At 39.8% G+C, this 14854-nt stretch overlaps 1 protein-coding gene across 1 annotated transcript in view; it reads left to right on the top strand.

Annotated features, from left to right (window-relative positions):
- Window positions 1-14854, top strand: part of LOC134538209 (ETS-like protein pointed) — a 506080-nt gene that overhangs the window by 19034 nt on the left and 472192 nt on the right. Inside the window, exon 2 of the mRNA XM_063379310.1 lies at window positions 5043-5147. Within this exon, the coding sequence (XP_063235380.1) occupies window positions 5058-5147 (90 nt within the window). The 5' untranslated portion in view covers window positions 5043-5057. The remainder of the gene's footprint in view (window positions 1-5042; window positions 5148-14854) is intronic.

The raw sequence follows: 14854 nt of genomic DNA, 5'->3' as shown, positions 1-14854 counted from the left end.
TTAATCCAAACAGATATTATGTCTGAATCAACAAATATGGTAATAAAATGTATATAATAAGAAGTGCATCACTGATTGAACGTCTAATAAATAGAAAATGCAAATAGTTTATATAGGAATGTAGCATATTCAAAATAATATTTAAATATTAATTTAAGAACTTTTTCTGCATACTTTCAATTCTTTTCTAATTAAAATTAATTGATGCAGAGAAAGTTATAAATTTAATAAGACCTAAAGATCTTCATGTGTTGCTAATAGTGTTATCAACATATTGGTGGAAAAAAAAAAGCTTGGCATCCAATATAGGTACCTAACTAGAAGGTCTTAAAAGAGGATAACACGTTTAATGTCATTACTTACTCTGTAATAATTCTGATTAATTGAATTAGTTTTTTTTACTAAATGTTATACAATGAATGCTATCGTAATTTAGAGACGTTTGTTAACTTAAAAATCTGATCTGGACAGCTGAAATATCTTGCTGAATAGTTTCGCAAACATACTTTCCAATTTTTTTTTCATCAGCATCTTTTCTTGATAAATTCTGATTACAGTTGGAATATCATTTATTAAATATTATAGAGTAGTTGAGATAAACTACTACTTTGCGGAACAGGTAATACCATGAAATTGCAAATTTGCCTGCAAAGTGTCTATTTGTAAGGTAATTAAAACATATATACCACGAATTGCTTGACAAGGCCTAAAATTGATAATTTTTTAATCATAAGATTGTGTTAAGTATCACATTTTATTTATGTCTGGATGTTATACTGGCACACACACACACAAATATATATATATATATATATATATATATATATATATATATATGTGTGTGTGTGTGTGTATGTATGTATATAGTACGTGTGTGTGTGTGTTAAATCCTTATTAAAAACTATGTGCCTATAAATATTTTTTCGTCAAAAACTACTAAAATACTACATAATAAATGTATTGGTCAATAGTTTGTGTCAAGAAAATATATACGGATTAGTTGAATACACAACACTCACTGACTGATACACAATTAAAATATTTTATTTTAAAAAGAAAAAAAAAATTATATGTTTGTTTGAGCTTTATTTATAACATGGTGTAATTATAATGCTACAGTTACTAAAAACAAACGCTACAAAACAACAAAACATATTTTTGCAAAACTCCGTTCCCCCGGAGAAACCCCCGGAATGGCCACCGCATGGGGAGCCCAAGAAAAGAAACGGGCTCCCCATTCGGAAGCCACCTGGAAGGTTTTTTTCTGTTCCACCCACCGTTTCTTTGGTAGCCTGACTTGTTACAAGGGATTGTATTCCTACCAGAGAAAATGCCACCATTTTATCTGGGCAATCCGCCTTGGAGGAGCCGGGGCGCGAACCCGGGTCCTACAAGTTACAAGGCAGGCGCTCTACCCCAGAACCAGAGCGGTAGAGCGACAATCGGCAGTCTTATTAACACTGACATGATGTTATTCCACGAGTTTGCTTTAGTTTCGTGTGTCATTAACATTGGCATTACGTGCAGTAACATCTAACCTCGGTAACGAACAAATTTATGTATTCTTACGTTCTTTGTTCAGCATGAATTGTGTAGTTTCATAACAGTGAAATATAATTTGTATAACTAGTCTGACAATTTTTTAGTTGATTTTCTGCAAACAAACTTACAGTCCCGCTGTAAAATAAATATATAGAACTATAGACTAGTAAAACAATATGCAAAGAGCTTGCAATGTCGCTGGTAAAGTCATTTTAAAATAAATATTAGATATTAAAAGTGTGTGTGTTTAGTTAAAATATGTGTGAACTTACAATCATGAAGTTATTGTATAAACATTATATTTATTTGCTTTTAAAGTCACAGAAAAGTTAACTTTTTTATATCACTGTTTGCTTTATTTTTACCGTGCTTAATATGTGCAGCTAATACTGGAAAGCTATTTAAACAACTTTAAATATTGAAAGTACTGGGGCAACACAAAGCATAAATGGTAACACTATTTTGTAGTGATACAGTTATTTTGATGTAAATGTACAAATTAACAAATATGTAAGTTTACATGAATATTTCTGTTCCATTTAAAAAGTCTATTTACGGTGCACATCGGCAAACAGAATAACTCAACGATAAAACTTAACAGATAAAAATTGAAAAAAAAAAAAAAAATATTAAAAAAAAAAATTGGTTGTCTGTAAAGTCGGTTTACGGACGATAGTTTAACGTGACAAAGTCGTAACAAAACATTGATGAAATTATTGATCCAGAAGAAAAGAAAATATCATATTCGGCCTGAGACTGAGCCGTAATAGGTTTTTGCAACCAAACCATTTAGGCATTAAAAATATTATATTCTTTGAGGATTTTTTTTTTTTTAAATTTTCTTTTATTTGTATGATAAAATCTACCTCTGCATATTTTTATGAATAAAATTGAATCATTTTTATTGAATTATCACTATTTTGTATGGATACAAAAGAGTGAAATGAAATGTACAATTTAATTAACAAATTTACTTTTATTTGCATTGATTAATTCAAATATATTTATTACTTTTGAAATTTTATTATATACATATTTATAAAAATTTTGTTCACGGTAGGGGAATAATATTATTTCGTTTTTATAACAAATACACATCCTAAATACACCAAACTTATTTATGTGTTACAATAATTTTTAAAACATTGTGCAAAAGATCCCGGGTGTCATTTGAATTATTATGTGTTAACTGTAAAACACCATTGTTGGTTCAAAACGTATTTGAATATTCAACATTACTTTTAAATAACCGTACTGATTGTGCTGAAAATCGGTGGACGATCGTTAAATTACATAATATTAATAATTCAAACGACGAAAATATGATTGAAAAGTCAAATCGATGGTTGTTCCAATCGAGTGGAAGAGAGATGCCACGCATGCGTACAATGAGCAAACAGGACACATCCGTAGTGGGATACTTTATCGTGCGTGCAGCCGGCGTTCATTGATTTATTAGACGTTGTCACGTAAAAAAGAAGCTATACAGAGACGCACAGGTGAACCCAGCGATGTGAATAAACAGTGACGACTGCACAGACGAACAACACCATAAGACACAGTTGAGCGTAAAAACAGATCTTTTTAAAACCACAACGATGATAGCGCAGACTAACAAGGTATATGATTACTAAGAGAACAGTTGCGACGTTTCGGGAACTAGACAGGGAAACCGACTCTGTTAAAAATGCGAGGCGCCGTGTACAGAATAGAAGTCAGAAGTCGTGATACTTTTCGAGATATCAGTACGATAATAATTCCGCTTCCGGGGTAGTCCAATAACATCTTATAATCATGTCATATTGAAGATATTGTTGTATTACATTTATCATGTCGTGGTAATTCCTCATCCACTGATTTACAATTGACTTGGTTAAATTTAAACAAAGTCTTTTTTTCTTTTCGTTATTCTTTTATTTCGCTAGCGTTTCAAACTATATGGTTCTTTGAATTGCTTTTTTAAATGAGTATGTAATATTTCGCCCAAAATAATATTTTTTTGTTATGTTTGCTAAATAACACTACACAGGAAAATGTTTCTGTACTTTTACAAAGATTCCTTTGAAAACCATTTGCCAAAAAATAGGTTTTAATTCTACAAGAAATATATTGTAAATTTGTACAACTCATGAATATGATTATTTTTGAATTTATGAAATACGTTTTTTCGAGTTATTACTGAGTATTTCTTATAAAAATTGGGGAAAAATTTTATATTTTAATTGATGTTTCATTCAAGCATCATTTTTTGTCATGGGAAAGATAACCGAGTCTTCAACAGCATGACTTTATTTTTTGTTTTAACGTGGTTATTAATATGGGCAAGTAAAAACTGGAAAGCTATTTAGTGAACGGTTTACAAATAACTTTAACTATTGGAGGTACTGAGACAACACAAAACATAAATTCTTGAGTAAGAAACCGAAACCAGTATTACTGCTAATACCATTTTGTAGTGGTACAGTTTTCTTTTCATTTAAATGTACAAATTTACAAATATCTTTAAAGTTACGTGAATATTTCTGTTCCATTTTAAAAAAAAATTGTAGTTTTAAATAATTTTAAAAAAAGGGAAAAAATTTGCCAATGTAGCCTCTAATTGGTCTATGTCTCTATTTGTAGTGGTCATGTCACCATGTAGCACAAAGTTTTAAGTCTGAATGAAGTTAGTAATGGCATGAGAATCAATGAAATGTTACGTTGAATATAAAAAAAAAGTAGTAAATGTTGATCAAGGTGCATGCTACCCAATAACACAGTAATAGATAAGATTGTGAATTTTAGGAGGACTGGAATAAATATGACCATAGTCCAGGGTTCGTATCCTTAAAAAGTCCTTCATTTGTCTTTAACTGAATAAGAGCCCTTAAAAGTCCTTAAATTTCACTAAGAATCCTTAGTAAATACTGGCAGTATGCAAGTAATGGATAAATGCGGATATTTTAATGTTATTTAGTTGCCGAGACTGCAGCTCACAGTGTTTTGCGCATGTGCGGTACAATTGTCTAATTTGTATCTCACCTTTAAACTAAAAAAAAGGGTGTGTTTTACGGTCTTACTTTGAACTTATAAAGTAAATGTAATTAGAGATAAAATTAAATGATAAGGCTACAAATTTCAGATGAACACTGTTCTTTGGTTAGATATGTACCTATATATTCCGAAGATAATTGTTCTTGTCAACAGGGGTTTATCTCTGAGAATTCAACTAACCAACGAAATATATTTTTTTTGTGCATCCACTATTTAAGCTTGTTATTTTCTTGAGGGATCCTGTGATAGTGGAGATGTTACTCTGCTTCTTGATAATGGCGAAGGCGATGAAATTAAGGGGGCTTCTAAAAAATACTCCTTACACAAGAGGGTACGAAACTTGTTATCGTTTTGCTCCACGTGTGAATTCCCCCTCTCACCCTCGGGAATGCATTTATTCACTCCTGTGTCTTGGCCGTTCTGCGGCAGACGTGTTCGGCAAATGTGAGAGATGTGCTGGGCCTCAGTTTCAGGGCTCAGCCATGGAACTGGACCTATACAGCGACTACAGCAGTTTGGAGGACCAGGACTTCTATGCCTCGTCCTACAGTCCGGAGCAACGCCTGGCCAAGGTAAGCTGCACATTTATCAAATTGTCGCGTCCGATAACGTAGGAGCATGCAGATTTCGCGAGAAAGATTTCGAGACCAGATGAAAGTTAAAACACTATATCTAGGGACACCAGTATTTCGCGATTTCATTTCACGTAAAGGTATTTCACAAAACACTGTAGCTTTTTCTAAGAGTCATGGCAAATTGTGAGGGTGCAGCAGTACGGTGACCACATTCTCATTGGCCCCGTCAACAGCGGGACGACACCTCTCACCGACCTCAGCCAATAACCACAGGAGAAAAGCTACCGTGTTTTGTTAAATAACTTGACACGAAATGTATTCGCGAAATACAGGTGTCCCTAACTATAGCACCTTCTGTGTTTTGTGATTGGGTGAGTTTCTCCCAGGTACATATCGATTGTAACAACACCAATCGCAGTGATTCAGTGCGGAAGTAAACGCGTCCTGAGTGGCTCGGTCAAATAAGTCAACGACTTCCCTCGAAGACGGCCGCCAATCACAAGGGATCGTCCATTAATCACGTGAGGCTTGAAAAGGGGGCGGGGGGGGGGGGGTCGAGAAATATCACGAAATATCACAAGGGGGGAGGGGGGTGTAGAGAGATATCACGTGTATTTATTTTTTCGCCCGATTTCTACTAAACCGAAAAGCGACGCGTGACCTTGACTCGCCGTAGCCAGGCAACAATATCCACATATAAGCCTTTCATTTATTATTTTTATGCCAGTGAGAATAAACCTGCAACCTTAATGTGTGTCTGGCCATTTTTATCACTGTGCTTAATTTTCCAGAATTAAATTAGATTATACCTATATTTAAAGATAATATTCTGAAAATTTAAAAAAATTTTTGTACCAAAAAAATACACGTGATTTATTGGGGGGGGGGGGGGTTAGTCTAAAACCTCACCACAAATCACTAGGGGGGAGGGGGGGTTAAAAATTTGCTAAAAAAACATCACGTGATTAATGGACAACCCCCAAGGAAGAAACCACAGGTGCGCGTATACCTTGTTGCAGTCTAATAAGTGTTCAGATCTTTTCGCGAAAAATGCCTGCCCCTACCGATAAGATATCGTGGACAAATGTGACTTTTTTTTTTTTAACTTCTCGAGAGGTATTGTGATCAAGCATGATGGTATGCGCGCTGAGCTTTCTGCTGTTTGATAAGCACCCCATATATCTATTTGAGCCTGAACTGTATCGGTGTCGGGAGTGTTTAATTCAAAAGGGGCATTACGTTACCAATGGAATGAAATACGTAAAGAATATCGCCGGGGAACATGTCAGCGTAACACAATCTTGTGGTGAATCGTCGTCGTGTTTGCGTGAGGAAGGTTTCTGAGAAATCGGATCTGGTACAGGACCTGTGTTAGTAATGTGCTCGTTTCGGGGGTGTTTTCCGAAAGCATGAAATTTAAATTGTGTGTGTTACTATGTCGCAATGAGGTAGCCGATCGTCATGACTTGAAGGTAATTTCATCATTTAACTGCTGTATTATTTTGACTTAACAACACGTAAAATATTAATCTCAAGTCAAGGATAGATTTTGGATTATTTGAGAGATCAAACTATCACGAAGAATATGAATGATGGCTTGTGTGTAAAAAAAATACACACAAAATACACTTCACATAGTGCTTCTTAGGTGTAACTATATATTACAAATAATTTAGATATTATGACTATGCAGGTTGACTGGAAAGTAAAGTGTTCCTGCATTCGTGGCGTTGGCTTGGAGTATCAAGTCACTGGGAATGTTTTTTTTTCTTTGCCAGTTCTTTCAAGCATATAACAGCTACCATAGGTCCTAACCTTTGCACGTGTAGAATAGACGAATGATTTTGTTTTTACCTGAGGCACACTAGTCCACCAATATATATGTAATTATGATATATTCAGCCTGCTATTGTTCATAATTAGTTTATAAAAAGGCACTTTGCGGTAGCCTAATAGACCACTGGCACACTTCATGAACTATTCACACACACACACACACACACACATATATATATATATTTATTATGAGAAAGAGTACAGTGTGTATAATTAGTGCATCTACAATTTGAATTAGGGCGAAAGCCTGCAGCAATAATTGGTTGTCTGTAAAGTCGGTTTATGGACGATAGTTTAACGTGACGTCATAAAAAAACATTGATGAAATGATTGCATACTTTATGAATAAAATTGAATCATTTTTATTGAATTATCACTATTTTGTATGGATACAAAGAAGGAGTGAAATGAAATCTACAATTTAATTGATAAATTTACTTTAATTTGCACTCATTAATTCAAATATGTTTATTACTTTAACGAAGAGATTATTTTAACTATAACTTTCATACATGTTTGCTATTTAACTTCTTCCAATCAGTGTTATGTTAAGGATAGGACTATGACAGGAAAAGTAGGAAACGAATGGGAGTCTATCAAGTTTAATAATGTGCCTCGAAAAAGTCAAATCGATGGTTGTTCCAATCGAGTGGAAGAGAGATAGATGCGGCGCAAGCGTACAATGAGCGTTACGGGACACTTTTTCGTGCGTGCAGCCGGCGTTCATCGATTTATTAGACGTTGTCACGTCAAAAATTAAAATACTTTAAAATACCTTTGTTGATTTCCCCCCCCCCCCCCCTCGAGGTAAGGTTTAGCTGTGAGCTGTTGTGGTGACCGGCGCGCTGCTACCTGTAGAGTGTCCGTGTCCGCCCCAGGCCCGCCGAGGGAAGCTACTCTCTGGACCGGACCCCCCCCCCCCCCACCACGGGAGGGACGTGTCCGCGAGATCGTGTCGTGTTTGAGCTCCCGCGTCACGTGATCCCGCGTCGTGTTTCCAGCGCGGCCGTGCCGGCAGCCCCTCCCCCCTCCCTGCACCCTCCCATTGGCCCGTTCTTCCTTCCTTCCGTGCCGTGCGCAGAGCTTCACCAGAGACCACGCGGTTTTGAAAACAGTCTGCAACACCGCGAGAAAATATATACCGCAACTTTGAGCAACGCATGGCTGTGGTTATTTTTTTCTTTCTTCACAATAAGAAATACCTTTTTTCGCGAGTATTTATTACAAAAAAAAAGCTCATAATTTTATATTTTAATTGTTTCATTCAAGAATTATTATTAAAAAAAAACAACGGAAAAGATAACCGTGTTACGTAACACAACTACTGCGCGCTACGAAAATGTGCATGAGTGTTTTTTTTTTTGTTGTTGTTCACAATTTGTAATCACGTTTCTTTTATTTTGCATAGGCATTGATTGTGCTGAAGTAAACATTGTTAGTTCGGGTTAGGTTTTACATGCAGCTGAATGTTATTATTATTAATCTTTCACTCTAATTTGTTTAGTCAGTTAAAAAAAATTAATATGTTCTGAAACATTCAAGAACATACTAGAAGGTTTGAAAAGAAAGGAAGATAGTAATGAGTAGGGACCGGAAAAATTCGCGGTTTCAGTGACCTGTAGGATGAACTCCCATAGTTCTACGTACACTCGGTCAAATGCCACCCACTCATTGGCTGTTGTCTTGTGCGACGTCCCAACGTAGCAGCCTGTGATTCGATAAAGCTTAGGTTGGGTGTTTCTCTTTGGCCCAGAGTCATCCAGGTGAGTTGTGAACCAATAGCAGAGGCAGCACTGAGGTATAACGATTTGTATTTTAGCCTATCGCGAAATGAATTCGCGAATTTTTCCGGTCTCTAGTAATGGGACATACTGGCGCCCTGAAGTATTTTTTTTTATTTTGTATCTAAGAAATGCATCGCTGTGAAAACCATCACGTGGGCACATGACTGCGCAGCAACAACAGCCCAGGTGCTTTTGCAGCCAGCCAATCAGGAGGAACCATGATGTGGGTTGACGCGAATTTCCAGACTTTCAGAGAATGATTAATTTTCAGCAACGCTATATGGTCAGGTACCTGTTATTGCCTAGAGACCGGAAAAATTCGCAGATTCATTTCGCGCGATAGTCTTAAATTCATACAAATGTACCTTTAAGCTGCTTGTGCTATTGGTTCACTGATCGTCTGGGCGACTCTGGGGCCAATGAGAAACCCTCTGCCAAAAGAAGTAACGAATCTCGGGCAAACCAGTTGAGACGACTCACGAGTCAGCAGCCAACGAACTGGCGTTATTTTTGCCCGAGTATACATAGGAATGTGTAGACTATCCTGAAGGTCATCTAAAACGCGAATTTTTTCAGGTCCCTACTTATTGGTCAGTTGGCCCACGGGGTCGCCTTACCTTTGTTTCTAACTCTGTAAATAGAAATAGAGACCTGCAAAATTCGCGGTTTCGATGGCCTTCAGGATAGACTGCACATACCCCTGTACACTCGGGCAAATAACGCAAGTTCATTGGTTGCCGACTTGTAAGTCGTCTCAGCTGGTTTGTCTGTGATTTAGATCCTTCTTTGGTTGAGGGTTTGTAACTGGTTGAGATTCGTCCAGATGAACAGTAAGCCAATAGCAAAAGTATCTTAAGAGGTATATGTGTTTGAATTCTAGCCTATCGCCGAATGAATCCGCGAATTTTGCAGGTCTCTAAATACAAACTTTGAATATATATATATATATATATACTGTATAGAAGTCGCGAGTGGATAGGATTTACTCTACGTTTTTCAGAAGCTTATGATGAGCAGCTTGGGAACTTCACCACTGCAGTGCGCTGCCGTTCTTAGTTGTTATTTACACGTTAGAGCGCAGCACTGTCGCCCGCTGTCATTCCCCTTTCCCCCTATCTATCATTCGCTTCTGCTCGTGGTCGTTCAACGGGAGGGGGAAAGGGGTGTTTGAAGAGTTCGACACTTGTCTGCTAGGGACCACCACAAGTCGATGCCCTAGAGATGGTGGCGATTGCGGCGGTGAATTGACCAACTACCTCAAAACCGTATTAGAAATTTTAACCTGGGCTGGCGACTTCTATACAGTATATATATTCAAAGATACAAAGGAAGGTGGACTGCGTGGTTCGAGGCAGTTGTCGCTCGATTGTCGCCGCGTGCGGTCGCGTTGTCGGCGACTCGTGAAGTTCTGACCAGAAATTTTTCAAGCGACGACGTGACGCCTGCTGGTCAGGGCCAGACCGAGTTGCGACCTCTTTTTTTTTTTTTGTGTGTGTGTATTGTTCGGACAATATCAATTAGAGATTCGACTCCAGGCGTCGGCATCGGACTAGGTTGACCGTCCTCGCCCACCCGGTATAAAGTCCGCGGTATGACGCACCTGGTTCAACTTTACTTAACTTAACCAAGGGACTTAATTTTCGACGTGATAAAGTCTTATAAATCGATGAACGCCGGCATGCACGCACGAAAAATTGTCCCTGAGCGGAGCGTGCAAGAACCTGCCAACCACCGTACGAGAAAATCTCCTATAATATCAAACAGGTTAAGGCGGGCTTTTTAACTGATTGCTCGTGAATATATTTAAAAAAAGTATGCAATTTTTCATAAATATTTTTTTTTTATGACGTTATCACGTAAAATTATCGTCCGTAAATCGACTTTACAGACAACCCTCCCCCCCTTTTTATATCGAGTGACATGAAGCTATGAAATTCAGCTGGAATTTTGTTGGTATGTATTGTAAAATTGTTTTGTCAGAAAGTAATCAGATAAGTATAACATCGCCCTTAAGCCTTGACTACATTGTTCACTGCCCCTGGTAAGGGGGGGGGGGATATTGCACTTACGCTGAAGGGGGGGAAAAGTTATGTTGCTGCCACGAAATTTTTGTGTATTTATGGCCATTCCATTTAATTCAAAAACAATCACTTGAAACTGAGCACTACGTGATGTTCACGCAGAGAATAATTTTCCGCGACGTGATTCGACAGGATTCAACACGTCCAGACGTGCAGACGAGACAACCCCCATTCGATTACGTATTTCAACTCCTACCCCCCTATCCATGTCATTCGGGTCGGATTCGTCTCCGTTCGATTCGACTTTTCAACTTAACAAGCTACTCGTTCTTTACGTCCAGACTGGGGCGATTTTACATTCGACCAGTGGCGTAGCCAGGATTTGTGTATGGGGGGTGTTAAGAAGCATGCTGCCCCCCCCCCCCGTGTTAAAGCGGGGGGTCCGGGGGTCCTTCCCCGGGAAAATTTGGATTTTAAGGTGTAAAATAGTGCTATTTTAGCAGTTTTCGGTACTTAAATTTAAATATTGTAATGGTAAAAATTTTATTAATTTTAATATGAAATTTGTTTGAGTGATGAATAAGAAATTAATTAATGATTTGGTGCTAAGGGGGGGGGGGGGGGTTGAACCCCTAAAACCCCCCCCCTAGCTACGCCCCTGCATTCGACTCGAGTCGGAACGACGCGATTCGCTTTCGATTCGTCATAGCGTGGATGCGACTCGTCAGGGGTGTGTCTGTGTCAGTGAGGCGGGATGATAAGCGCGACACTCGCTGGTGCTTCCAGCGCGGTGTCTCCTCTGGACTGGCGCGCAGTCTTCTCGTCGTCACAGGATAACTGTGAATCTTGAGCAGTGACTTTAACATTATATGTCGGAGAAATGAAGATAAAAATGTGTAAATGCAAGTCCCTGAAGTGCTTTCAAGAATCTGTACCGGTTGTTTTACGCCTAAACATTGCTCTTAAAACTTTTAGTTTTAGCCATTTTTAACTCTTCTAAAAATACAGTTTAAAAACTTTATGCGACATCAAAAGCACTTTTCGGCCCTCAGTGAACTCTTAAATGCTTTGCGTAAGATGACCCCACTCGGATATCTCGAGTCGTTTTGAAATTGCGTTGTTTTTCCTGAAGCTCTGCACACCGTGTGTGTGCCCGGGTGCACTGCGCCAGGGTCGTTACCACAACGCCGAAATACCATAACGCCGAATGTCAAAATTGACCACAACGCCGACAGCTAGAAAACTGCTGTGTACCACAACGCCGAAATACCGAACGGAAAGATTTGTGTGTGTGTTTCTTAAATGTACCTTAACGCCGAAATACCACAATCAAACCTAACCTTACCTAACCTAACCTAACATAGCGTAATATAACGTAACCTAACTTTACCTAACCTAGTCTAACCTAACCTAATCTAGTCTAACCTAACCTAACATTTGTTGCAGTCTTGCAATTCGGCGTTGTGGTACACAGCAGTTTTCTAGCTGTCGGCGTTGTGGTCAATTTGGCATTTCGGCGTTGTGGTGCGTCCCCCATCACGCCACCCCGGTCTGGTCTGCGAGGGGCCTCCAGCGGAGGAGGGGAGCGACTTGGTCGCCGGCAAGCCCCGCGCCGGAAGGAACTCCAGCTCTTTGTGTGGTCGGCCGCGCGAGTCTCCTCGCAGGAGACACGCGTCAGCCGCTCGCACTCGCCCTCTCCCCCCTCCTGCAGTGCCCCTTCTCTGCAGCGCGTCTCGTCCAGGGCCGGTGCAAGGTCAATTGGTGCCCACCCCCCCCACCCATCCTCCGGCCCGACACTCCTCAAAATACATCACGTAATCCTAAGATGTTGTCAACAATCAAATGTAAGCAGGCTTGTGTTTTTTTTTTTTTTTTTTACCTTTTTACTTATTACAAATCACAAAACAGGTCACCGTGGACTTTAAATAATTACTTATATCAATATAAACATTCCAAACTGTTACAAAAATTCCATTTTCATCTAGTTTCAATAATCGTTAAACATATTGTATCAGCTGTTGTGTGTCGTGCTGCGCCGCCCCCAGCTACTTGGCGCCCTAGGCGGTCGCCTGGTTCGCCTGTACGGACGCGCCGTACCCTGATGGCAAGCCCAGTACTCCGTGGGGCGCGCACGGGACGATAGCAGGACGGTAGCCGCCCCGCTAGGATGAAGGGGTGGAAGGGCGCGCGGCGCAGGAAGTGACGCTGCGAGACGCAACCTAACAGCCGAACTTCCGGCCTCGGCAGGTCCGCCGGCGACACTGGGGTGCGTGTGTCGTCCGCCCACCCGCGGAGACACACACGCACACACACGCACACACGCGCGCGACTAAAATTCCGTTACAGAGCTTGAAACTTGTAATACATCAGGTTGTCGTAAAAAAAAATCTAGTAAAACTAAGTCAATGAAAAAAAAATTCTGAAAATTCGGCTCTCATAAAGAAGAAGAACTGTTGTGTCTCTACGTTGCTTTAAAGCCTCATCAAGTGCTGCGTTATTCTTTTAAAAAGTTTTAAAATAATCACCATTAAAATTTTGCTAGCAACTGCAAAAAAAAAATTATAAATGGTTAACTAAAATTGTACTTGAATAGTGTGTAAAATGTCTTTCAATAACCATTTTAAAGCCAAATTTCAAGGCGGAGAGGTTTTTAATTAATTTTCCTGACAACTCCCTATATTTTTTTTCTTCCAATTTTTGTAAACTCGCTAACGATTCAATGCTCTCCCTGTGGTATGCTGTCACCCAACTAACCTACCGGCATAATAGTTTACGTTTCTCTCCCTCCCCCCCTCCACACACCAACAACCTTCAACATTTTCTTCTTCAGTGCATTATTTGAAGTGGAAGCACATATGCCTATTTACTGAATAAAAAATAAGACTGATTTAACTTAATTTTTTTTTGGGTGTTGTCTCGAAGTAGCATGACGAGACATGAAGATCTGGGCTCGCCTCAGGCTTTGAATATATGTACTGTATAGAAGTCGCGAGTGGATAGGATTTACTCTACGTTTTTGAAAAGCGTAAGATGAGCAGCTTGGGAACTTCACCGCTGCAGTGCGCTGCCGTAACGCCCTGTATCGTCTTAGTTGTTATTTACACGTTAGAGCGCAGCCCTGTCGCCCGCTGTCATTCCCCGCACCCCCCACCTATCATTCACTGCAGCTCAAGTTCGTTCAACGGGAGGGGGAAGGTGTGTTTGAAGAGTTCGACACTTGTCCGCCAGGGGCCACCACAAGTCGATGCCCTAGAGATGGTGGCGATTGCGGCGGTGAATTAACCAACTACCTCAAAACCGTATTAGAAGTTTTAACCTGGGCTGGCGACTTCTATACAGTATATATATTCAAAGCCTCAGGTGATGTTTGCTGTATGATAAGAGCCGTGTACGATATCAGCATCGCCTTGTTCGCCTGCCACTCCTACTCCCACAAACCCCCCTCCACACACACGCACGCACGCACGCACACATTGTGATAGAGCAGGGAACACGCCCACAGAAGAGAAACTTACGAAAAAAAAAAAAAACACACACAGTTCCCTTTATGCGCGTGGCGGACGCTATTCAACGCCTTCGCACGTCTATTCACCTGCGCCGCGGTGTTTACCATACACGCCGATCACATCGATCCGAGAGCAAGGTTACATACACTCCAATCACGAGACGGGTGAAAAACACCTCTTTTTTCGAATCTTGCGTTCCTGTTTTGTAAGTCGGCCAGTTTACCGGGGGAAGAGATAAGAATGTCCCATCGGTTTCATCGGTTTCATTTTTCCCGTGAATTTTTTTTTTTTTTTTTTTTTTTTGCCATTTGGTACTTAACAGAAAATGCTCCGTCGCTTGCCTATTCTCTCAGGGGTGCGTTTGTGTCATCGAGACGGGGGTTAAAAGTGCGACTCTCGCTGGTGCTTCTAGCTCCGTATCGCCTCTAGGTCTGGTCGCGCAGTCTTCTCGTCGTGCATCAGGACAACCATGAGATCTGAGAAACGAAGGAGAAATGAAGATAAACGCAAGTCCATCGGGTGCTTTCACGAATCTTTTACCGGGTGCTTCACGCCTA

The sequence above is a fragment of the Bacillus rossius genome, chromosome 13 (assembly GCF_032445375.1).
Source record: "Bacillus rossius redtenbacheri isolate Brsri chromosome 13, Brsri_v3, whole genome shotgun sequence".
Lineage (NCBI taxonomy): Eukaryota > Metazoa > Arthropoda > Insecta > Phasmatodea > Bacillidae > Bacillus > Bacillus rossius.
This window is presented reverse-complemented; position numbering and strand designations above follow the sequence as displayed.